Source organism: Lathyrus oleraceus, chromosome 5 (assembly GCF_024323335.1).
Source record: "Lathyrus oleraceus cultivar Zhongwan6 chromosome 5, CAAS_Psat_ZW6_1.0, whole genome shotgun sequence".
NCBI lineage: Eukaryota > Viridiplantae > Streptophyta > Magnoliopsida > Fabales > Fabaceae > Lathyrus > Lathyrus oleraceus.
This window is the reverse complement of record NC_066583.1, coordinates 67249068-67276972: the sequence shown is the minus strand read 5'-3', so window position 1 is coordinate 67276972 and position 27905 is coordinate 67249068. Positions and strand designations below refer to the sequence as shown.

Here is a 27905-nt window from a genome sequence, read left to right as displayed (position 1 = left end):
GAAGTGAGGATCAGACCTCACAGCTCATATCCCTAACCAGGGAGAGCGTCTGACAAATGAGCATGGGTCCAGAATGGGGAAACCCTTCTATACTCGGAGACTCTGACTCAATGTGCACTGCACAGATCTTGGGCTCTTGATCTCAATGCTACAACCATGTAATGGGAGCAAGGAGAAGACTCAACTGAATAGTGGGGGGTAGACTGCATACCCCTACCTTCCACCAATTGCCTTACTTGAAGGGCTTTTCCTGCTTGGCTTAAAATAAACATACACAAGCATTGCCTCTTAAGGAGGACTTCAGACAATTTGCCCGGCCCGGTAACAGCCGGGTCTCCAGACTACATGAAGTTTTAAGAAGTTACCTCAATGCAAATTGCTTATGCAAAGCAAAGCAAAGCAATAGTTCACAAGGAACTGAGCAACTAAAGTACCTGGAAACAATCAAACTCAGTCAGTACTCAAGCAGACAAACTGTAAACAACAAACAATTAACCAGTCAAACTATACAACACAAAGCAAGCTCAAGGCTTAAGCCCAAGCTTCAACACCTGCAAAACAATGTTATGTTAGTGTACAAACATCCACAACATCAATTAAAATGGATTTGGACCATTATCCATGTGCATTGCTTTTTAATCCTGAAAAATCAAGCAAACATTAGCAACTAGACCACTAGGCCAAGCCTAGGGTCCAAAAGCAAGAAAAAAATTTAAACAGCAAGGTATTCATCAACCAATCTCAAATTAACATCAAACAAGAGCAAACATCATTGGTCTCATGTTTATATCATCCATCATGTTCAATTCATGCACAAAACAATCCCTATTGGTCCATATGGAGCATCAAACACACAAACAGAAGTATTGCATTCAAAACCACGTCAAAACACATCCAAAAATTCTCAAATAATTACACCTAAACAGGGATCAATCAAGGTCTACCATGTCAAATTTGAGCTTAATTGGGCAACTGGAACCATGTCAATGAAAATCAACAAAAACAGACACAATTTCATGCTTCAATTCACACCATCAATGCATACATCCACTTCAAAAATTCATATCTCATTGAAAACAAAAAAGAAATGGATGAGACCAAAACAGGGAGGTCCTAACATGTGTCTAGTTCATGCATATCAAATTTCATGGCCATACAATACAACATGAGCATTTCTCAATCATTCTACCAACCTAGGTCAAACAAGCTTGCACAATTGACCAACAGAAATGAAAAATCACAATCAAATTGAAAATGCAATATAAAATTCCACAAAAATTCATACAGCATCTTAACATACCAATCAACCATCATGCAAAATTTCATTTCATTCTAACAAGTATAGACCACTCAAAAAAATCCTGCAAGTTGACATAATGAGGTGTGACACAAATTGTCACACCTAAGTTCCAAAATTTGCTGCTCAATGACCAGGTATCAAAAATTCATGAAATTTATATGGAAATGAGCATCAATGAGTCAACAATCATCACAAAAAGTTTCAAGAATTTATTCTACATTATGAGCATTTCATGAGCAAATTGGTAGAATGTAGCAAAAATGGATACATGTGAAACAAGCCTAGGTCAAACAATATTTTTGCCATGCACAACTTTGACCAATAGGTCAAAAAAACCTAAAGTCAACAACAAAGTCATAGAAAAAAACTCCATATTTTTCTGAATTTTTTTACTATTTTTTATGCATTTTTTAATGTGATATGAATTTTTTAGAATTTTTATGAATTATATCATAATTAAATGAAACTCCAATGGCATAACCGTAATAATCCAGGACCGGTAAACACATTTGAATTTGGGAAACGCACGAAACGTGAATCAAACAGGAAACAGTCCCAGACTTCATCTTCCTCCCCGCGCGGTATCAATACGTTCATCACCGGCAGCTTCGACTTTGCTCATTTCTCAACCGAATCTCACAAATTAATAACCGTTGGAAAGGTCTCCTAACGTAGAATCCGAATATGTAACCTAATCAACCTAAATCTAACTGTATAAACAGGATCGATCGTTTAAAGTTTCGCATTCAAAACTAAAAATCGCTATATCTCATTCTACAATCAACCAAATCGAAAACTACGAATTGCAGCATGCTCAGCAATGAATAAACTACAAAAACCATATCTCAATTCAAGAAATAATGAAACTCGAATTCGCACCTTAATTCGACGGCAACAAGTAATCCGCGAGCTTCAAGCTTCGAATCATGAAAACAGATGCAGCCTAACGTCCAAAGAGATGATTGAAGAAGTTAAATTGGCTTAAACACGATCCAAATGCAAAAATGGTGAAAACTCCATTGTTGAGTTCAAGCATGACAGTTGCGATTGGCCAAGCTTTTGAGGTTCTTGATCACAAACAGATGGAGGAGAAGATGATGTGAGTTGAATGCAAAAGGAATTTCGTGATTTGGTTCAGATTTGATGAAGTTTGATGAGATTGAAGCTTTTGTGTTCTTGATGGAATTTTGAGAGAATGAGAGGTTTTTGGATCCAGCTTTGGTAATTGTGAGAGTCTGTTATGATTATGAAGTGTTTTAGAATATATATGGTAGCTTAATCCATCACTAATCATCTTAATTAACCACATTAGCATGTTAAGTGAAATTGTCATTTTGTAAACAAGGGCAAATTTGTAATTTCCATGTACAGCTCATTGCCAGCTGTTTTGACAGCTCATGCAAACTCCAAATGTCATATATGAACCATAGAAACTTGTCCCATTCCCATTGGTGGTGTATTTCTCAAATTCACATGTGTGTGGTAATTGTCCAATTTTCACCATTTCACTTTCCAAACCACATTCCAAACCAAATGCTCTGGCCACAAAGTGATTATTCAAACAAACTTAAAATGCCATTTCTGAGGTGTTGGAAAAAGTCCCATTCAAAAATTCCAATTATTTTGACATTTGGACCATTTTGCCCCTGGTCCAATTCAGCTGTCCAGTTGAAAAGTGACTTTTTGCCTTGGCCATTTTTGAACAAATCCAATGATGCACCCTCAAAGTACATGTCAAATGGAGTTTGTGCATATAAAGAACTTGCAATTTGGACAAAGTATGTGGAAATTATGGCCTCCTGATTACGGGTCATTTTTGAAATTCACTGAGCCATAACTCCCAAACCATACATTGGATTTTCAAGTTCTTGGACTTTTTGGAAAGGTGAGAACAAGATCTACAACTTTCATGTTGAACAAATTTTCATTTGAAGCTTCCTTTGACACGTGGCTTTGAGGTCCAAAACTTTCCATTTTTGGAAACTTCAATTACAAGTCACTTTCTATTTTTGGCAGTTTTTGTCCTGACTTGATTTTCTTCATTCTTAGGCTTTGAGATGTCAAACAACACTTGTTCCCACATGAATGAAGTGTATCCAACTCATTTCCACCTCCACATCCATCAGATCATGTACAGTTGACCACAGTTGACTTTTCATCTGATAGATGAATTTGTCAATGCACAGATCAATTTGAGCCCCAATCTTCAACTGAAATGGCTCAAGGGTGAAACCCTAGCCTCAATTAGCACAATATAATCACAAAATGAACCCCACATAACCATCACAGACCTCATCTCCTGATCCAGCCCCGATTGGCCCAATACAACTGATTAGGGTTGACCAGTGGTCAAAACCCTAATCTCAAGGTATCTTCTTCAATCTTCTGATGACATCCAACCATGATGATGATGATGTATCACTTCAATCAAGATGAAGACCAATATCCTTGGAGAATCCCAAAACCCTAATTCACAGCCCAATCCTCAGATGGCCAATGATCAGTCAATGAAACCCTAGGCTTGCACTTAGACTTCCTCATCTTCTGATCAAGACTTGGGAGGATAGCTTGCACAATGTAACCACATGATATGCAATATGCAATGCCTAATGACCTAAAATGTATGCAAATATGTTAACGCTAGTCCCAAGAGAGGAGGGCAAATTTTGAGGTGTTACAGCATGAGACCATGATTAATGGTTAGTTTGATGTATCGAAGGATGCGTTTTAAGTGCTGTAGGTGAAGGGAAGTTGGTTTATGCATAAATTGGGACAATTTATTGATGCAGTATGATAAGTCTGGACGAGTAAGATTAAGATACTGAAGTCCTCCAATAATTTTACGAAACTCCGTGGCATCGGTGGATGATGTACCATCGTGAAGTTGTAGCACTGCTGTGGAGGAAAGTGGTGTGGGAGATGGTTTCTCCCCCTCCATGTCAAACTTTTGTAAGAGGTCACGAATGTACCGGTGTTGAGAAAGAAAAATTCCAGAGCTTGTTGGTATGATTTCAATACCCAAAAAGTAGTGAGGTTGTCCCATATTTTTCAACGAAAATCGTTGAGATAGTGCCTTGATGAAGCTTTGAAGGAATGTAGAGTTGTTACCAGTGAGCAACAAGTCATCTACATAGACTAAAAAGTAAGCCTTGGTATCACCCGAGTGATAAATGAACAAGGATGGATCACTTTTGCTTGTTTGAAATCCATATGCAATAATAAATTCCTTCAGAGAATCATGCCATGCTCTTGGTGCTTGCCGTAGGCCATAGATGGCCTTGTGAAGTTTACAAACATAGTTGGGATGTGTTGCATCTTTCATACCTGGCGGTTGGTCCATGAAGACCTCTTCTGTAAGAGCTCCTTGTAAGAACGCATTGTTCACATCTAGTTGGTGCATTGACCACTGATGAGAGATTGCTAAGGTAAGAATAATCTTAATTGTTTGTGGGCGAACAACTGGTGCGAATGTCTCCTTGAAGTCAATGCCAGGACATTGTGTGAAACCCTTGGCAACAAGACGTGCCTTGTAGCGAGCAATGGAACCATCACTATTTCTCTTGATACGAAATAACCATCTACATCCAACAATGTTTTGCCCTGCCTTAGGTGGTACAAGTGAGAATGTGCCATTTCTTATTAAGGCTTCAAATTCATCTGCAATTGCCTGACGCCAATGGGCATGTTTCATTGCCTCACGGATGTTTGAAGGTTCCAAATTCTCAGGTAGAGGGTGTTTTGATGCAGTATACATCCTTTTTGGCTTGAATATATTATTTTTCGACCTTGTGATGATTTGGTTTGTTTCAGTAGTAGGGGCTGTAGAGGTATTAGGAGTGACAATAGGTGTAGTAACAAGAGTAGGTGGATGAGTATCATTACCTGACATTGTATTTGAAACCAAGAGATCCTCCTCTTCATGGGGCATAGCGTGTGACTCAAGTGGTGGTTGTTGAAGGATAGGTATGATGATATAAGGGGATTATGGTATGTTGGGTATGCTTAGAGATGGTGGTGGTGTAGATTTGACAAGTTGGTTGTATGGAAAAATGTGGTCAAAAAATTTGACATGCCTAGAGGTGTATATTTTGTGATTTGTTGGGTCAAGACATAAATAACTGTATTGGGATTCTGCATATCCTAAGAATATGCAAGGTTGAGATCGGGGTTGAAGTTTATTTGAGACATAAGGTCGCAGCCAAGGAAAACAAAGGCATCCAAAGGAATGAAGATGTGATGTTGTTGGGCTTTTCTTGTGTAAGACTTGATATGGTGATTTCATGTTGAGGATAGGAGTTGGTAACCTATTGATTAGGTACACTGCTGTCTTGAACGCAAAGGACCAGTATTCGGGAGGTAGATTTGACATATGTAGTAAGGCTCTTCCTGTTTCAACTACATGTCTATGTCTCCTTTCAGCTGGAGCATTGAGTTCAGGTGTATGTGGTGATGTGGTGAAATGAGATATGCCATGTGTGTGGAGAAATGATTTTAGTTTGATGAATTCTCCTCCATTATCAGAGTGCAATGAAATGATTTTTTCTTTGAAGTAGTTTTCAGCAAGATTTTTGAATGTGGGAAATACATTAGAGACATCAGATTTATTTCTTAATGGATAGAGCCATACATATTTGGTGAAGTGATCAACAAGAAGTAAATAATAGGAGAAACCATCTAAAGACGTGATGTGGGATAGACCCCATACATCAGTATATATAAGTTCTAATGGTTTTTGTGTTTTGATACTGGAAATGGAAAAAGGTAATTTGTGACTCTTAACACTATTACATGATAGACAAGGTTGTTGGTGGCTCTTTATTTTGTGAGATGGTAGGAGATGTCTCAGTATGCGATCAGATGGATGCCCCAATATGTGATGCCATGGTGGAGGAGTGTGTGTGGTTGTGACAAGTGCCTGTGGTAATGATGATGGATGGGGCATGTGGTAGAGTCCATTGCTATGCTGCCCTTTTAGAAGAGGTTCTCTTGTCTTCAAATCCTTTATCAAGAAATGATCAGAAAAAAATTCAATGGAAATTGGATTAGTGTGACATAGAGATGAAACAGACAATAGTTTTTGAGTAATTTTAGGCACATGTAAAACATTGGAAAGATGAAATGATTTAGAAGGAGTTTGTAAAATAATTTTACCAATGTTAGAGATGGTGTGTCCAGATCCATCACCAACCAGAAGCTGATCTGAACCTGTGTAAGGTTGAGACAAGTGCAGGTTATCCAACTCATTTGTTATATGATGAGAAGCCCCTGAGTCTAGGATCCAATCTGCTGCACCAGAAGGCATGACCCTAGTATGAAGAGCAGTAGGTGGTTGATGCTTTGGAGGGTAGCCATGCAATTTGTAGCAGACCTTGGCAGTATGGCCTGGTTTGTCACAAAATTGACACACTACACGCCTTGAGAAGCCCGGTGATGTTGATCTGGACATTGTGTTATTGTGGTACTGTTTGGTGTTTTGTTGTAGAATTGTTTTCCTTTGTGTGCAGTGTTTGCAGTGGCAATGAGAGGAGTTTCTTGCACAGGTGTATCCCTCTTTAAATAACTTTCAAAATCAGAAAGGAGATCGTGAAGATCATCAAATCCGATAGGATTTTCTCTAGTTCTTAGAGAAGCTATTACTTCACGATATTCAGCTCCAAGACCATTCAAAGTGTGGATGACAAGGTCGACATCGTCCACCGGAGAGTTGATGATGGCTAATTCATCAGATAAGGCCTTGATGCCATGAAGGTATTCAGAAATAGATTGTGATCCTTTTGTGAATCGAGAGAGTCTCTCTTTTAAGTGCATAATTCTTGCACGAGTTTTGCTTGCAAACATCTTGGTGAGAATGTCCCAAGCTTGTTTTGAGGTTTTGACATTCCCCAACATGGTAATAATGCTTGGATCAACAGATGATATGATGGCATGCAGGATCAGTTGATCCTGTCTTTTCCAGCGTTTGTATGCTGGATCAGTTTGGGTTGGACTGGCAGTGGTGCCATCAACATAGCCAATGAGATCATACCCTACAAGGAGTGCATTGAATTGCACTTGCCAAGCAGGAAAATTGCTGCTGCTCAGTTTCACTGACGAGTGAGTGTTTAGGGCAATAACAGAATTGGTATTTGGTGTAATAGAAATTTCAGATGTTGTCGAGGAAGACATGGTGAGATTGTGGATCGGTTTTGCTGTAAAGCTAGTAAACTACTGATACCATATAAGAGTATATTTTTCACTTATATGAGAATAATATTTTACAGAGATTTGCATCAGTATATAAAGCTATAATACATGATGATAATTAAATAGAATTAGCTAGAGTGATGCCTAAACTATAGCTACTGTTTGTTAACTACTTGACAGGATCAAATGCTAATAATAACCAATAACTCTCATTTAATTATTTGATGACCAATTCAAATTATTTCTTTCATTGGTCCATTACTTAGCAAAATCAAAAACAAAGTCACCCAAATGATTTCTGAATAGACCACCGCAGGAGGCCCAATCAGAAAAGAAGGGTTCGTCTGTGTTGCACTTCAACCAACCAATAGTCGGGAACAACCATAAAACCTCAATAATCCTAGGCGCCTTAGGAGGATGCAAATCAACATTCAAGGCCTTGATAATGGTAAACTCATGCATGAAGAAGTTCGTCATTTTAGCAGTAACATTATCCACTACTAGGAATAATATATTTCATGACAACGATTTCACCTCACGTATTGAAAATAATCATAACAGTAACATTATCCACTGTTTTTTTAAATATATATTCAAAATATTCTGTTGGTTATTTTAAAAACCTATTGGTAAATCTATTCAGTGTACATACTTCGAATCCCATCCGCCTTAATTTATGTTTTTATCTCATTAAAAGTGGCGCATTCTTGAATATTTTATTTTTAATCTAAAAGTACGCTACTTTTCACCTCGATTTTTTTTCAAACCGAGGTGAATATGTTTCACTAATATATATATATATATATATATATATATATATATATATATATATTATATATATATATATATATATATATATATATATATATATATATATATATATATATATATTATATATATATATATAGCTTTAGATTGTAGCATCCGATTTCATTTGTCTAAACAACACAAACAAAACTCTAACGAAAAACTCTAAACAATGAGAGCCATAAACACATATCATCCTCAATACGGAGATGATATGTGTTTAGTGCTCTCGTTTCTTCTTCAGAGATCCAAATAATTTTCTTTTACTTCTTCTTTAGAAATCTGGTACGTCAAACATCATTACTGATATTGTTCTTATTGTTGTTGTTGCTGCTTAAACAAAGGTTTTATCTTGTTGGTATTGCTGTTGTTTAAACAAATTTATATTATAGATTTATTGATATTATTGTTGTTGTTGTTGAGATTCGTTATTGATACCCTAAACCCTAGAGGTTTAATATTGTTTTTGTTGTTTAAGCAAAATTATGTTATAGGTTTATTGACGTTGTTGTTGTTATTGACGTTGTTGTTGTTGTTGAGACCCTAAATCCTAGAGGCTTAATCTTGTTATTGTTGTTGTATAAACTTATTTACGTTATAGGTTTATTGATGATGTTGTTGTAGTTTTGTTAAGAGGTTGTTTTTTTGAGTTGTTGTTTAATGTAAGTTGTTATTTTTGAGTTGTTGATGTTATTGTTGTTGTTGTTTAGTTGTTCTACTACCCAAAGTTATGAAAATCTATATGTTGTAGTTTAGTTGTTGTTATTGAGTTTGAGTTTTAGATTGATATTGATATTGAGTTTATGTTTTTTGTGACTTTTCGTGCATCTCTCATCTTATTCCGTCGAGTTGAGTTTATTATATCTAATGTTGATTGTTTGTTTCACTAACCCCTCTTTGAACATATAACCTATTAAATTAATTTTGAAAATAATCATATGCAAAATTATATCGTATCTAAAACTTATCTTACACTAATTAATGATTTTCTAGCATTCAGCAACTCATCATTCATCTCATGTTGTTTTATCGTTAAAATCTCTCCAATACTTCTAGTTTTCGTTCAACTTTCTTCCATATTTGTTCATTTTTCAAAGCATCGAATTTTATGCTTTCAAGAATGAATTAGTAGAAAAGGAAGTGTTGAATAAAAAACTTGAAACATTGGAGAGATTTTAACCATAAAACAGTGTGAGATGAATGATGAGTTGCAAGATGTTTCAAAATCGCTAATCAATGTAAGTGTTTCTTCAAATATAACAAAATTGTTCATATAATTATTTTCCTAACCAATCTTTAGAAGTTATATGTTCAGTATATAGTTAGTGAAATAAGCAATCCACATTATATTTAATAAACTCAAAATTGTTTTACCCCTCGATTTTATTAGATAACCGAGGTGAAAATGTTGTATATCTGTCGGTGAAATTACAAAACTGAGGGGACATATTTTTTCTCCATTTCAGAATTCCAAAAAGGTCTCCGTAGGAATCGAATCCAATACCTTTTCACATGTTCGTCAGTTATTTTAAAACCGAGAGGTAAAATATACACTTTTCATGATGTCCTTCATTACCTCGCCTCTGTAATCGAGGTTAAATGCATTTCGCGCCCGACTTTAAATGTGAGTTTTCTAGTAATGACCTATGAAAGCAACCTCAATAAGGATTTGGTTGAGGATCTTCTTCCAATGCTTAAAGTCATTATTGAATCTGACTTGATTATAGGCCAACCAAATGTTACTGATGATGAGCATAATGGAAGGTTGAATGATAACTCTGCATTGAGGGCTCCAGTTCCTATCACAAATATCCAAGATGCTAAAAAGATTAGGCACAATATGAAGCTTATTAATATTAAAAAAAAACTAGTGCCAAATATGTAAAGCAAAAAGGCAATGAAAGAAAAGATGCTCCACTGATTCATGAATGCCGTTACAGAGGATACGCATCGATAGAGAGAAGCAACCTCTCAACATGAGATTATTATCGTTATGCAACCGATTGTGCCACAACCTCCAACCAATGAACGCCTTAGAAGGAGGAATATCAGTATTTCATATATGCTTGAACCAATGCTGAGTAAATGAAGTAGTTTACTTGAACTTGTAAGCATCTTTTAAAGTTAAGTTTTTGGAACTAGAGTGAATTCAAATCTTGCTATCAACTATGCTATCCATAGGGATAGTAATGCCACATGCAATCAAAGACAAGTTAGGAATTTTATTAATAATATCAGCAGGAAAATACCAAGAACCATTATGTAAAAAATCAGAAACCAAATAATTAGTATTAATATCCTCAAGATCTTGAATCCTAGAAATCAAAGCGGGATCACACCAATGATCAAGTCAAAAATTAGTGTTACGACCGTCACCCAGAATGAATATAATGTTATTAGACATTCCTTCCACCCCACTCTTAATATTGCTCCAAATGGATGAAGCAATATGATACTTGATAGGAACGCCACCTCTGAGCACTCTAGCTTTTAACAAAAGAGTCCAACTTTCAGAAGAGTTCAAGAGATCCTAACAAAACTTCATGTTGAAAGTATCATTAAGGGTCTCAATGGACCTAAGACCTAACCCTTTTGATCCAAAGGCTTGCATACCTTAGCACAAGCCATAATGATAAGCTTGGACTTAGTAATGTCCCTAGACCAAATGAAATTTCTAATACACTTCTCGAGATCCTTAATCAAAGATTTGGGCCAAGAGTAGATGATGAATCTATGAACTAAGCATAAAGACAATATAAGATTTAACCATTTGAATTCTGCACGGAAAACTTAAGAGATACCCCTTCCACTTGGAAAACTTAACTTTAACTTTATCTAGAATCGGTCTGAGATATCTAGCCTTAGGCTTACCCTTAAAAATAGGAGCACCCAAATAAGATAAGGAGAGATGACCAATCTTCAAACTCAACTGATTAACAATATGGTGCAATCTAACTTCATTGACAGAACCAACAAAAATGATGGATTTGTGGGTATTCAGAATTTAACCCGAAGAAACTGCATACTTAGAGAAAAGATTAATAAGAGAATCAATAATGTCTTTGTCACCCCTACAAAAAATATTACATCATCATCAAACAACCAGTGAGAAGGAACCTTAAGACCCCTAGGCCCAGGGATCAACTTAATCTTCTTCTGAGTTTTTAGATTTGATAAACTTCTGCTAAGGAGTTCCTCAACAATGCAAAAGAGAAGAGGGGAGAGAGGATCACACTGCCTCACCCCTCTACCACAATCAAAGAAACCATGCATCTTTCTATTAATTGAAACATAAATTTTAACAGAATTAAAAATGGTCCATATCCGTTTTGTAAAAACATCATTGAAATCAAACTTGAGGAGGGCCACAAATATATTTAATCATTTATTTATTAGAATGAGTTGAGAAAGACTATTACCCCATTGTCATTCCTAGCCATGATACAACTCACTTTCAGTTAAAGGGTTAGTTGGATGCTCAAGGTTTTGTAATTCTTATAGTTTAATGCATATTTAGTTAACTGGCCTCTTGTCATTAAATTTATAATTTTTTTAGTAAACCAGATAGACACATGATTTTGTACGTGAGATACATAGGCAAAATAGGTGGGAGATTTCATATTATAATTAAACAATAGCATGGAAATGTTTTGAGATTTATAACTAACCTTGTCTTTGAATGTAAAACCTTCATTACTTGTTTCATAAGTTATTTAATTTGTCGGTACGAAGGTGAATTATTTGCAGTATATCCTTTGATTGTTGCTGTTTTTTCAAAGTTAGGTAGTTATGATATTGGAAAGATTCATGGCTTTACCATTTAATTATCAAACTCTTTTAACTGTGTTTCAAAGCTCATAGAAATGTTCATAATCTTTTATATCATAATCACTAGTTAGTGGTTACTTAACATTCACTTCAAATAATCTAATTTATAACAGTCTACATCATTTTTACCTGTTCTGAAAATATCAACCAATCTTTTCATTCAAGCTGAAAATTAAGAATACGTAGATAATTGTGCTCTTGATACGTATAAAAGTTTTACATGTATAGATGTCTGAGTACTCAAATTGGTTTTGACTGTAGTGGCTCAACTTAATCGGTATGCTGTGTAAAATTAGAACTGTTGTTGTGTTATATTCATACGGCAGAATATCTCCTTTGGGCTTTTGTGTGAGTTCCAATTATTTTGTCTCTCGTGAAATACGTCTCATTACATTGAAAAATATAAATATTGTTTCAGTTTTGTTATTCCTACATTGGTGTACACCTATACCGTATAAGAATGTTCATTTTTACTAAAAGAATTAATTAAATATTCATGCACCGAATGGGGAAAAGGGAATAAAGGGAGGGAAAACATCACAATAATGAAGAATATTTAATTTTGAGAGAGAAGTTGTTCCTTCATTCGGTGAGAATAACAAACCACGTCATCCTTGAGTGATGAGAAGAATGGCTTCGCGTCGTCGGTCGGTGACAGAGCAGAAAGGTCATTGTTCTTCGTGTGTTGAGAGAGAGTCTCGATTTTAAGACAGCGCGCCGTCGAGAGAAAGCAATGTCGTGCGTTGTTTGAGTGTTGAGAGAGAGAGAGAGAGAGAGAGAGAGAGAGAGAGAGAGAGAGAGAGAGAGAGAGAGAGAGAGAGAGAGAGAGAGAGAGAGAGAGAGAGAGAGAGAGAGAGAGAGAGAGAGAGAGAGAGAGAGATTGTTCATATCATTTGGGTTTTGATGATAACCAAATACTTAAAGAACAAATGGGTATACTCACATATGTTTAAGTGTACATGATCACAAACATAGAATTAATCTCATTGAAAGCATATGTGGAGAAGCAATATAACTTTTATTCTGATTGATCAGAATCTGATAATTCTGAATGTGCTCATAAGCCTTTGAAGGTTCAGACTCTGGTCATGTGTTCTAACCTCTGGTGACAGCTCAGGCTCTGAAGGCTTGAGGAACCTCTGATTTGTACATTGTATCAAAGCATACCAGTCTTGTCAAAGCGCCAGATTTCTGGACAGAGACGACCAGGGTTTTATTTTGCAAGGTTCAAGGAATGGTGATGTGACATCTTCAGTCTGTTCTACCTTTCGGTAGATACCTAATACTTTAAAAGGTGTTGTGAATAATGTCATTATTCAGTGGACAATACTTTTAACCATATACATTCTCCAACGTCTCTCTTGACATGCTTCTCCACTAAGTTTGCTCTTATGCTTAACCCTCCTACGACTATTTCTCTACCTCTATAAAAGAAAGCTGAAGATTTGAAGGAAGGTGTATAGAAACGCAATGCAATATCTTAAGAATAACTCTGAACTTTCATTTGTAACGGTTATTTTATAAGATCTTAATATTTATTATCTTTGTGTATCTTAGAAATCTTAAGAGATTAAGAACCTTTGTGGTTGTTACACAACTACTATACTTTTGATTGTGTATCTAAGTATAGTGGTTATCTTTTATAATAAATTATTTGTTAAAAGTAGAAGAAGTCTCTTGCATGTGTGCTTGAACAGTGAAGTCTCTTGTCTATGTATTTGAGCAGTCAAGTCTCTTTCTAGATTGATTTAGCAGAAGTATCCTGTAAGATTGCTTGAGCATAAGTCTCTTTCTATGTTTATTGAGCAAGTGAAGTCCCTTGCAAGCGTACTTCTGCAAAGTGTAATCTGTTGATTATAGTGAAAAGTTCTTGTTGAGGCAAGGGGACTGAAGTACTCTCAGTTGAGGTGAGGAACCATGATAATATATGTGTGTTGCTTGCTTTTACCTCTAATCATTATTATTTCCGATGTTGTAACTTTTTCTAATATCAGACTCCAAACGCTATTCAGATTCTGAAGTTGCATTATCAGAAGCGAAATGATTTTTAGCATACACAATTCAACCCCTCCCCTTTTTGTGTATTTTTCTCACCTTCATAGGGTGTATTGTTTGAGTTAAAGTAACACCCAATTTGAAATGCCGAATTTACCCTTATTTGTTAAATGAATTACAAAAAAACCATTATATTTACTGTGTAAATGTATGTTACCGGTGTCAATATATCATTTATGATATTGCTTATGAACTACTAATAATCTCAATTTTTACGTAGTGCTTGAAATACTATTAGAAAAGTGTTTGCATGCACGATTCTAGCCTAGATCCATTTAACTTGCAATCTTTATTTAATAATATAATATTATCCCAAATAATGGCTACCGAGGCTTCAATTTCAATCATCAAAGTAATGAACCGGGACCTTGTCAAGTTAGATCCTTTCAACGGAATAAACTTTACTCACTAGCAAGACAAGATGATCTTCCTCCAGACTGCCTTGGAGATTTTCCATGTTTTGGATCCTAATTTGGCACTGATTCCAGAATCACAAAAAGATAATACCGAGGAACTCAAGAAAGAACTCAAGAAACTAAAGGAGGATGAACTGCTTTACCATGTACACATTCTTAACACACTACCTGACCGTCTCTATGATCTCTACATAGACAACCAATCGACACCAAAAATTTGGAAGGCACTCGAATTCAAATTTTGCGCTAAAGAGGAAGATACTAAAAAGTTTATAATTTTAAAATATTTCGATTTTAAAATGTTGAATTCAAAGCTCATTCTTGCACAAGTGCATGAGTTACGTGTTCTCGTAAATAAACTAGAGGCTGTGAAGACCGATATTCCTGAAGCTTTTTAAGTTGGTGCAATTACTGTAAAATTTACATCTTCTTGGAAAATCTATAAAAAGAAGTTGATTCACAATTCTGAGGACTTCTCACTGGATAAAATCCATAAACATATTTGAATCGAGGAGGAATCGAAATATAGATAGAATTATGAGGTTGTTGGGTAATCTAAGACAAATGTGGTGGGCACAAAAGGCAAGAAGAAACAACACATGTAAGAAGAACTATCTTGGACCTAATAAGGAACAAAATAAGTTCAAGAATTTTAGAGAATCAAAAGGCCTCAAAGGAGGTTGTTATATGTGTGGCAAACCTGATCATTATGCTTGAGATTGCACGCACAGTAAGTTCAAAAATGAGGCAGTTGTTGTTCAAGCAGATGATAACATAATTGCTATTGTGAGCAAAATTATGGCGATCAAAGACAAGGTACAAGGATGGTGGTATGATACTCGTACTACTGTCCATGTTTCCTATAACAAAACACCATTTAAAACATATTCTAAAGTCAACGATGGACACGAGGTTTAAATGGGAAATGAAGGATGACCGAGAGTCGTTAGAATGAGAATTGTGGAACTCAACTTCACTTTTGGAAAGAAAGTTACTCTTGTAAATCTACTTCATGTTCCTAGCATGAATATGAACCTTGTTAATAGGGATCTTTCGGGAAAACCAGGTATTAAATTTATGTATGAATCATGAAATTTAATCTTCACCCGTAATTGTGTATTTGTGGGAAATGATTATTTCGCTGAGGGAATGATTAAGCTTTGTACTATTGACAATATTATTAATAAAGATTCTATTTCTTCTTATATGATTGAGTCTGTTTCTTTATGGCATAGTAGATTATCCCATATTGATATTAGCACTATGAAAATATTAATTAAATATGGTTTAATTTCATGTGATGTTAATAATTTAAAAAAATGTGAAAAATGTGTTAAATAAAAGATGGTTAAGAAACCTTTCCATATTGTAGAAATAAATACCAACTTGCTTGATCTTGTGCACTCGGATGTGTGTGAGTTTAATTGCATGTTAACCCGTGAGAGAAATAGGTATTGCGTTACTTGTATTGATGATTTCTCTAGATTCACACGTGTATATCTTTTCAAGCATAAAAATGATGATTTTAATGCATTTAAAATTTATAAAGCGGAAGTAGAAAATCAATTAAATAGAAGTATTAAAGTTCTCAGGAATGATAGGGGCGATGAATACTTTCTCCTGAATTCGATGTATATTATAAAGAATATAATATTATACATAAATGTTCTGGACCTCGTACACCACGTCAAAATGGAAAGAATCCTACATCTTTATCTAACCATCTTTATCTAACAATTCGACAAGTGCCCAATCTCATATTGCTTGAGTGACTTAAGTGCTCAACTCCACCCTTTTGTACAGAAGAATTATGTTATTTGCGGGTGTTCGGTTCCACGGTCTTATGGGAAAGAACAAACGGTGTCTTTTACCTTAGTAATTTTTAGAGTATTATTGAAATTCCTTATATCTTATGTTACCCATGTGAATTATAAATGACAAAGAATTAAAAACCAATTACTGCGACTTTCTGAATACAAAGATATCACCATTCACCTTTGTATCTAAAATTTTCAAAATACATCCTGCAGACTCTATGATATCAAAGTCTACTCATAAATAAGTACAGGTGGTAAAGTATTTGATATTTTCCAACCTAACAGATCTTATGATAATGTGCAAGAAAAGGAACACCAGCATATGAAAAGACTATCATGATCTGCACAAAAATAGGAGACGTGGACATTACACCCAAACCCATTCCAAAAACTAGATTTCCTAACGAGGTTCTAGTAGTTTTGCTGTTTTTGCATTAGTGCAGCTAGGTAATGGCAAGTGGTGAAATTTTATACACCTTTTGCTACTTCAATTTTTTATTAGAAACAAAATGGAGTCCATCAAAATATTTATTATACTCTTTTTGCCATTTTTATTTATTTTAAATTATTTATTATTTTAAAATGCAATATTTATTAATATTTTCTATTACATTATTGATCCGTTCGTTTTATTTTTAAAAAATATCTTTTTATTTTAAATACGATTTTAAAAAAATTGTAATATTAAATAATATATTTTTGTAGTTAATCTCCGAAAAAAATATTATTTAATCTCTTATACAATTTACCTAGGTTATATTAATCACTTTGTTAATATTTTTTTCAAACTAATGTTTTTCCTAATTTTGAATCTTTAATGAACTTCACATGCATTAGTCATGTTACATGCATTATTCATAAATATATGGGACATTTAAATCCCTATATTAATCTTTGGGACAATTTAGTCCCCAATTTTTTTAAAATAAAATCAAAATTTGTTAAATATTCATGAAAAATATCAAAACTTACGTTTTTGAATTTTAAGAGATCCAATTGATATATATTTCAGTCCCTCGCAAAGACTGCAAAGCTTAAATTAATCATGAGAAAACAAAGATTATATTTAATCCTTTATAAAATTCAATTGGGCTATGTTAGTCTTAAAAAAATTGAGCATTGAGAAAAGGAAAAGTAAATCTAAAGGGAAACAAGATACGCTGACCCCGAGCGAGTACCAAATTCGCACCAAATTGTTGCCCAATGATGAGTTCCTAGTCGCACATGGGTCGAAAGGCTTTCTCGTTGGTCTCTTGAATCATCTTTATCTTTTCAATGGTCTTTTGAATAATTTTTGGTCCTAGAATTTCTTTCTTAGTGACTTCCGTCCAAAAAAGAGGTGTTCTACATCTCCTTCCGTAAAGAGCTTCATACGGAGTCATACCAATGCTTGCATGATAGCTATTATTGTATGTGAATTCAATAAAGGGTAAAAGATCTTTCCAATTCCCCCCACTTCTGAGTACACATGCTCTTAGGATATCCTTCAAGGTCTAAATTGTCCTATCGGTCTGGGGATGATTAGACATACTTAAACATAACTTTGAACCCATAGCATGTTGAAATGCTTCCCAAAATTTTGAAGTAAATTTTGAATCTCTATTAGACACAATATTATAGGGAATACCATACAACCTGAAAATTCCGCGATGAACATTCTAGCAAGATGGATAGCTTTGTATATAGTTTTCACGCCTAGAAAATGGGCTGACTTAGTGAGCCGGTCCACAATTACCCAAATCGAATCGTGACCACCATGAGTATGTGGTAACCTAACAAAAAATTCCATGGAAATATCATCTCATTTCCACACAGGAACTTCTAATGGTTGCAACAATCCACCAAGATTTTGATGCTCAATCTTCAATTGTTGACACACCACACATTCAACCACATACTTGGCAATATTTTTCTTCATACTAGGCCACCAATAATCCTTTTTCAAGTCTTGGTACATTTTCTATGAACTCAGATGAATGGTAAACGTACTTTTATGTTCCTCCTCTAAAACTCTCCTTCTTAACTCCGCATAATTCAAAATGCATATTCTTTTATTAAATAAAAGAATTTCATCCATGGCTTTAGTGAAACCCAACTGATTTGACATCACTTGTAGACTTTTATCCAATATCTGACTATGTCGAATCCTTTCCCTCAATTTCGAAGTGACATTCAAATTACTCATCAGTACAACAGTCTGCGTCCATGCAAGATGAAGGTTGAGATTCCTAAACTTTTCTAACAGATCATACTCCAACATCATTAATTCAGCCTTATGTGATTCTTTCCAACTCAGTACATCTGCAACTTTATTTTCTTTACATGGGTGGTACTTCAATTCAAGATCAAAATCCTTGAGATACTCCATCCATTTTCTCTGTCGCATGTTTAACTCTTTCTGATCAAATGAGTATTTCAAGCTCTTGTGATCACTGAACATTTCAAAATTTACTCCATACAAATAATGATTTCATACTTTCAGTGTAAACACAACAGTTGCTAACTCAAGATCATGCGTCGGATAGTTCTCTTCATGAGTTTTCAGTTGTCGAGATACATATGCCACAACTTGACCATTTTACATCAGAACTTTGTCTAGTCTTTTCTTGGAGGCATCACAAAACACTTCACAAGATCTACTAGGATGTGGAATTATCAAAACACGTGTGGTAGTCAAACTTTATTTTAGATTAGCGAAACTTTTCTCACATTTTTAATCCCAACTAAAAGGATACATATGTGTTATAGGTCGACACATACAAGAAAATATTTTCTATGAGTCAACATATACGAGTTATAGGTAGAGACATGTAAGTCATTTTTAAAGCATGTAGATTTTGTTTGGTGTGCCGAATGCATGTGTCGACACATGCATCGAACATGTCAACACATGACTTACATAGGTCGACACATACAACACATTTTTCCAAAAATTCGTGATTTTTTTAAATCTTTTGCATTCCTTTTGCCTCCGACTTGCATACATATATATACTTCATACATGCATCACTTTTAGTAAGGTTCTAGAGTAAAACCTACATGAAACCGGGATTCCAAAGAGTTCTCTTCATTTTCAACCTACATTTTATGCACACACGAAAAAAACTACACATAATCATTCTTTGTTTGGGTGCCATCTAGAATCAATGTTGATAACTTCCAATTTAGGTAGTTGAATTGTAAATTGGGTTGAGATATTTGAGGGTTTCAAATAAGAAAACCAAGTTGGGGGTTTCCTTCAAGATCAATTATGTATTTTAAGGTTTTTGACAAGATTACGCAATTTGGATCTGATCGAGTGAAAGCTTTGAAGAACGGGGATTCTTGCAAAGGAGTGGCGTGAGACGGTGGATCATATTGTTAAATATTGGGTTACAATAATTCATAATTTGGATTCGATCGAGTGAAGGCTTTGAAGAACAAAATTTTCTTGCAAAGGAGTAGCGTGAGACAGTGAATCAAATTGACATTGTTGGGTGACTTGATCAAGCTTAGAACAAGAAAAGAGAAAGTGTTAGAATCAACATCAAACTTAGGGTTTGTATGGTTGAATTTCTATATTTATCCTGCATACTACTTTTTTAAAGTAAAGTTAATTTTATTATTTCAATTCGAGTTCGAATTGAGGGCAGACGTACCCATAATGTGGCCGATTGGGGAACTACCTAAAGGAATCCTTGTGTACTCTCTATCTATCTCTTTTACGTTTCATTTACAAATTGTTGAATTCATCGATTGTGCGATCAATATGTTTGGTTAAACCTTTTGATAATCATTTGAAAAATGCTTTGTTGAATTGATCATAATCTATTAGATTATGGTTTTGAAGATCAACAAAACCATACAAATTTCTAAACGAAATCGATTGCACACAAGATGTTCGATAATTTGTCTCTATTACATTTTTGTGTATTTTATCATTAGGAATAGACTCTACTTTTAGTATAGTATTCAATTGGTCGTGGTTAAAAGTTTGTAGATCAAATTTTTTTCTCATTATCATACTTTGGTTGTAATTACGCATATCCTACCTTTTCCATAATGGTTCGGTTAGACGATTCGACCTGGATTACTTCCGCTAGCCATAAAAATTTTCAAAATAATTTTTGTTAAAGTTTTTACTTGGAATCTATTCACCCCTCTTGATTGAAGCCTATCATCTAACAACTCATACTAAGGTATGGTTTCCTTGCACTTCAAGACTTTGTATGATGCTCTCTTTTGAAGACACATGCTTGAGTTTATATGAGACGAGGCTTAGGCTTATATTCTATTTGGTTGCTATTATCAGATAGTCAAATTTATCAAACCATAATATTTAGGTTTGCATCTTTATCCGCTTAATAACCTATGCTTGAATTTATTAGAAGACATTGGAGTCATCATCAATAAGTTGTCATCATCAAAACTTCAACAAAAGTTTTTTCCCTTGTTAAAAGCATATCACTCGCACAAAAAAGTTTCACATTCTTCCCCTTTTTTATGATGACAACACATCTTTCAGAGGAGGTGGAAAAAGAAAATAAGACATATATGTTTGGAGTGATTAAGCTCCCCCCTAGTTAAATAGAGAATATACTCTACTACTCCTGAGAGTATACTTCTCCCCATTTGTCAAAATAAAAAAGGTGGGTAAATATGCATTGCGGAAATTAAATATGTGAACATATGCAAATAAGGTATTTAGAAAAATGGTATTTTTATTAATTTGAGGAATTTGGAACACACAGTGAAGCATTTGCAAAATTAAAATTACAAAAAGGGAAATTGTAAGAAATTAAAAAAACATAAGAAAATTCAAAAACAGTTAGTTCATCTCATCATCATTATCGTCGCTTGAGGCCATAGATAAGATGAGGCACCTTTTCTCCATTTTTTTGATGAGCTTGTTAATCTTTGCGTTCATTGTCCTTTTCTCATCACGAAGGACATTGAGGGTGCTTGAGGAGGATGGAGGAAGTTTTTTTTTCTTCTTCGTTTCCTTGCTCTTCTTTGGTGGTAGTGGGACAAATTCCCCGTCTTGAATTGCATATCCCATCTTTCTTATAACCGCTTGCCCTAATTTTGGATGCACACAGTTTAGTTCTTCTTCTCCAAACTCATATTCTTTGTATGATAGGATTTTGGTGACTATTTCAGCATAGGGTAAAGTAAGATTTTTCCTTTTACTATGAAGCATGTGGTGAAGTACGATGTCTGCCCATTTTTTCAAATTTTGGTTTTCTAAGAATCAAACTGCATGAACATCTGATTTTTGGAGGGTTTTGTAGTTTCCTTTCCTTAGGAAAAGTACATGATTAATTTTGTAATGAATGAATATATTATTTGGACGAATAAGGCCAACGTTGAAAGGAGTTGGAATTCTAGAGGTGGGATCAATGAGTAGAGATTGGACATGAGTTTCAAAATTAAAAGCATTACCTTTTAGATCTGATTGATAATAATCTTCCTCCATGAAAGGCAGGTTGCATACTTGAGAAAAATATTCAAGAGACATGGTGACGGTATGTTTCTTGACTTCGGAGTTGACGATGTCATCTTTGTAGGAGAGGTTAGCATAGAACATTCTTACCAATTCGGGGTACCTCTCTTAAGATTTTTACATAAAAAAATCCTTAATCCGACAAAGTTAAAGGCTTCTATGAAGGAGTAATTCTTGAATAGTTCTTCATCCAAATATTGAGTGACATAAAGTTCTCTATCGGTGTAGTGAAATTTGAAGTTGGTTTCTTGAGATTGAGAAGAGAAGTCTTCAAAGAAGTATGAAGGTGATGGTTATGACGAGCGAGTTCTTTTTTAGGTCATTTTGAGGTGATGATTGATGAATGAAAGAGATAATATGTTTCTAATACAATGCACAAGTGAATAAATGATGAGATGAAAAAATGATATTGTTGTCTTTATTTATAGCTTCAGCCTAATTGATTAGAAGTAAGTACTAAGCGATTAACAGCGGTAGAACTTAAGAGTTAGACGTTGAAACTATTTGTTGCATTTATGTCTCACCCAACTAGCCTTTGTGGTGATCTTCAACGTTCGAATAGCTGAATTTTCACATCACCTAATCGATTAGATATTGGTCCCGACCGATTATTTTGATCCAATTAAGCATATTCTTTTTGTGGGCTTTGTGTGCTGCACTCCTACTTGGATCTATTTACACCTCCATTCTAATATCATTCTTTCATCACGAAACCTTGATATGCCATAACAAATTAGTATCTTTCTAAATATTGGTATGTTGTATTTTTCTATTGGACGACAACGTAAATTATTTTACATTCACACCGTCAATGTAATCCATTAAACTCTTTATATTTCAAATATTTTGAGAATGGAAAGATATAGAAAATATCTTTCTACTTTTATAATTTTTTGACATATTTAATTATAAAAAATATAAGATGTCTTTTTTAAAAAATATTTATAAAAAAACAGCAAAAACACATCATTTAAATAATGAGGTTTACTTTCTGCATAAATATGCACAAAATTCATAAACATTTTACATTGGCATTCTAGATTTTTTCAATGTAGTATTTTCCTTATATTTTAAATTTTTGTGTAAAATATATATGAAATTCATTTTAGATTTTGAATATTTTGAAGAAAATATACGCAAAAAATATGTATTTTGAATATTTTTATAAAATATGCACACAAAAGATGATATTCATGTTATAAATTATAATTTTTTCTGTATTTTTTTACAAATATGGACACACAAAAATAGCTCCATATATTATAAAGTTAAATAAAGTAAAAGAAAATTGATTATTTTTTATTGAAACATCAACTATCTATCCATTAAACCATCAAATTTATAATGAATCATTTTTTTAAAAAAAATTGTACTAACAAAATGACATATTTATAATTAATAAATAGTAAAAAAATTGAAATTATCTCCTTTTGTCACCTAATTCATTTTCCACTTTTTATTTTTAACCTTTCCTATCTTTCTTTTTTTCTCTTAATTCAAAATTTAAATTTTTCCCACATTTTTTCTCACACTTTCTCACTTTCATTTTAATTTTTTTCTCCATTTTATTTTTTTATTTTTTTACTTTTCTAAATATAAATAACATTTGAAAATCTTTTTAGTTTAACGAAGAAGAACACATAAAATATTGAATTTATAAAACACAAAATTTATCGAAAATAAAAACCTAACTATTTTATGATTATATATATATATATATATATATATATATATATATATATATAATATATATATATATATATATATATATATATATATATATATATATATATATATATATATATATATATAATATTTATAATTTATATGATTATCGTTCATTAGCTCATTTGAAATTGTCATATGTATTTAAATACATTTAATATTATATCAAATTGAATATCATTCAATAACAATGTACACAACTAACTTTTTATTTCACGTGTCAATATCTAACTTTATTTTAGATGCAAATCTTTTATTTTCAAATGCGATTTTTTTTTCTTTCTCCATCTCACGAGTCTTTTTTCTTATATGATTATTTAATACAATTAACTTTATAAGATCATTCTTTATTTAATACAATTAACTTTATAAGATCAATAATGGTGTACACCACTTACTATTTTAATCAACAATTATCTTTATTGATAAATGAATTTTTTATTTTTAAATATAAAAAAAATATTTTTTTTTTATTTTTTTTTAAAATTTATATGTGTATTTAAATATATTTTATACTATATTAAATAAATTACTCGTGCATACCTAATTAAAAAATATATAATAGTCAAAATTCATTCAGGGTGGTTGAGATATAGAGGTGGGTAAACTGCTCCGAAAACTAAACAACAAAAGAGCGTAATATTGGGCCGAGTAATTGAGGCCCAACCACATTGTTCAATTCTGTTCACTACCCTCCCTCCCTCCGGTTCCTTTCTTTCTGTCGTCGCCGCTACAACTGCTACCTCCCGAATCTCCGCAAATTCTCTTCGTTCAATTTAACCTTTCAACAATTCGAAATCCTTCTGTTACTCCTATTACAAGGTAACTTACTTTTCTTTTTCTCATTTCGATCTATTATTATTATTCTCTATAACCATTTCTTTACGATGTTTCTACCTTGTCATTTAACTTCGACATAGGATGAATTTAAGGTTTGTTATAGTACTAATCGAGTATATAACGTTGTTATGCCCGCCACATGTTTGTCATAATTCTTTTGGAGTATTCTGCTGTTTTTGTTTGCTGATTTTTAAGCTTTCAAAGTTTATGCCCAGTATTTATAATTTTGTATTTGTTGTAATAGAAAATATTTTCCTTTATCAATCATCATTGTGTATTTGTTCTGAAGATTCCTGCTTTAACTATGCTGCAGTTTGAATAAACAAACATGCCTGACACTAGGGTAAATCCGACTTTCAGCAAGTCAACTGGTTTGCCGCGGAAGCGGTTCTATAGAGCACGAGCTCATAGCAACCCATTAAGCGACTCTCACTTCCCTGTGCCGTTAACACCCGCTCATGTTGACTATTCTCTCCATTATCCTCAGTTCTTTCCCTCATCTGATCAAGTTGATAGGTCCAAAAAGATCAAGTTTGCTGATATTGGATGTGGTTTTGGAGGGCTGCTCATTAGTCTCTCGACTCTGTTCCCGGACACACTGATGATTGGAATGGAACTTAGAGATAAAGTGTCCGAGTATGTCAAGGAACGGATTTTATCCTTAAGGGTAGCAAATCCAGGTCAATACCAAAATATTTCTGTGGTGCGAACTAACTCCATGAAGTACATTCCAAATCACTTTGACAAAGCACAACTCTCGAAGATGTTTTTCCTGTTTCCCGATCCTCATTTTAAAGAGAAGAACCATCGTCGTCGGGTTATCAGCCCATTCTTACTAGATGAGTATGCTTATGTTCTTGAGGTTGGTGGAATTATATACACGATAACAGACGTGGAAGAGCTTGGGGAATGGATGAAATCCTGTTTGGAGAATCACCCTTTGTTCGAACCGTTGACTGAGAAAGAACTTGAAGCTGATCCAGCTGTTAAGCTTTTAAGCTCTGCTACTGAAGAAGGCCAAAAGGTTGCTAGAAATGATGGACAAACTTTCCAAGCTATTTTCAGACGCATTGCACGACCTGATCAGATATCCTAGTCGCTGGTTGCTTAATCTAAGGTACTGGGAATGCAAAGAATTATTGCTACTGAAGAATCATAATCATATGGTCTTTGCGTTTTTCATTTGTTATATATATGTACTTCTTTTCATTTCATGTTGAGTAGACTTATTCGATTGAAAGCAGAATTATCTTGCAGAGTATACTTCAGAATGTAACATGTTCGGTTTGTCACTGGCGACAGTTTTGGTTCATTAGTATTTGTCTTCAATTTGATTATTCACTTTTGCAAAGTTAACACTATGAAGTTCCCTGGTTAAGGAAAATCCAATCCGAATGTAAACAAATCTTAGAGAAGTTCCCTGGTTATTCATTTATTGCTTATCCTTTTCTATTTGCTTGGCTTCTGTTATCATCACCACACTATTTCCTATGGCTTGCATTATCAGTTAGGGCTAATTTTCTATTATATTTTGCATAACTTAAAAAGTTGTATATAGTTAGAATTCAAATCAGAATGTATTTGTAATTATTAATGGTGATTATGTCATTTAAGTAATAGTTATTGAGTATGTACTATTTTATGGAACAGAAAAATTAGAGAAGACATCTAAGCCAGACCTTATTTTGAACTGGTATCAAGAGCTCTTTGCTTGACTCGTGATCTTCTTTTTCCTTCCAGCAATGTCCTTTAGTCGGTTGAGAAAAACATAACAATACGCCACTACTGGAACAATACTGGGTGTCACTCTTCTTTGTTCTTTGCACACTGGTATTGTGTGGTCTTGTTTTGGTTACTTTGTCTCGATATTTACAGTATTTTGATCACCAGTTTTGTGTTCAACTAACATGATTTCTGATTCTTGTTATTTGAGGTATTTGTAGTCTTGTGTTCAACCAAAATGATCTTGATTCTTGTTATTTGAGGTATTTGTCTTTGTCATTCTAGGTATGTTGTTTTCTCATAGAAAAAGACAACTTCCTATGTGCTTGTTTTGTTAGAAAAAGAATATTGTCGCTTGGGAGTTTCCATTTAAAATGTGCGTGAAAGGAAAAGGTGTGGGGTCATGAAGATAGTGTACTTCTATTAGTATTGTTGGAGTCCTTTCGTGATGTATTTGTATTCTTTAGGTTTGTTTCAAATTTAATTTCAATTAGAATGATTCTGGATAATGATTGTGACATTCATTTCTTTCCAGCCGGTTTTCTTGGACGATAAAATGTTGAGAAAAGTAATTGTGACGGAGTCTAAAGTGGATCAATTGTTATTTTAATAGAGGAATTTCTTAATACATCACGTATATTACTAAAATATTATGTGAAAATATAAAAATATTTTTAGATTCTAAAGATTAGGGGTGGCAAAACGAGCCGTCCGCCCCGCCCCGTCTAGAGCCGCAGAAAGAAAAGCGGGGCGGACATGCCTACCAAGTTGAAATGGGCATAAAAATCTAGTCTGCCCCGTCAAGGTGGTGGGTGGGCGGGCGGTCGACTTGCCCATCTTTTTTTATTTTATTTTATTTTTATTTTTTAAAGAAATTAAAAGGTTATTTTTTTTACATTTCAATAAGAAAACATCAAACCAACAATTAGAAAGTCTAAATGGCAAAAGACTAAAATCATCAAAGTATTACCCTTCAATAAAAAATAGAACCTTCAACAATTATTTATCTAAAATAGAAGTAGAATTCAACAAGTATTAACTTTCAAGTTTCAACCAACCAAAATAAATATTTAAGTTAAATCATCAAGCAACCATTAACTTTTAACCATCAAGCAACCAAAGTTTAAGTTCAACCAACCAAAACTATAATAAGTAATAAGTACAACATCAAAGTTTAAGTTTAACGAACCAAAACCATAATAACATTGCCTAACAAAATAAGAGTGAAGCATTCTAAAATTAAATTTTAATCATCAAGGTCAAGAATATTAGATGCACTCTTAGAACAAGTTGAACCTTCTTTTTCATCTTCATTGTCATCATCATTTCCATCTACATTATAAAATAATGAAATAAATTAAATGGTTAGAAAAAAATATTAAAAAATAGTAGATAACTATATTCATACTAAAAATAATTACCATCAAAGGCATGCAACAGATTGCGAGAACAAATCAATGCTTCAACATTTTTAGACAATAGTCAATTTCTATACTTGTTAAGCACTCTAGAACCAATACTAAAGGAAGATTCAAATGCAACAGTGGTAATAGAAATGCTTAACAAGTCTCGAGCCATTACTGAAAGTTCGGGAAATTTATGTCTAGTGTTCTTCCACCATTGTAGTACATCCAAATGTTCTGTGTAATCAAGATCCAAAGCCGTCTCTTCCAAGTACATATCAAGCTGACTTTGACCATTTCATTTAGTTGTACTAGATTGTTGTCTAC

At 33.8% G+C, this 27905-nt stretch overlaps 1 protein-coding gene across 1 annotated transcript; it reads left to right on the top strand.

The window, feature by feature from the left end:
* Positions 1–24253: 24253 nt before the first annotated feature.
* LOC127085097 (tRNA (guanine-N(7)-)-methyltransferase) lies at positions 24254–25905 on the top strand. The gene is made up of 2 exons (XM_051025683.1): positions 24254–24435; positions 24767–25905. Exon 2 carries the CDS (start codon positions 24782–24784, stop codon positions 25547–25549), a length of 768 nt encoding a protein of 255 aa, XP_050881640.1. The 5' UTR covers positions 24254–24435; positions 24767–24781; the 3' UTR covers positions 25550–25905.
* Positions 25906–27905: the final 2000 nt, after the last annotated feature.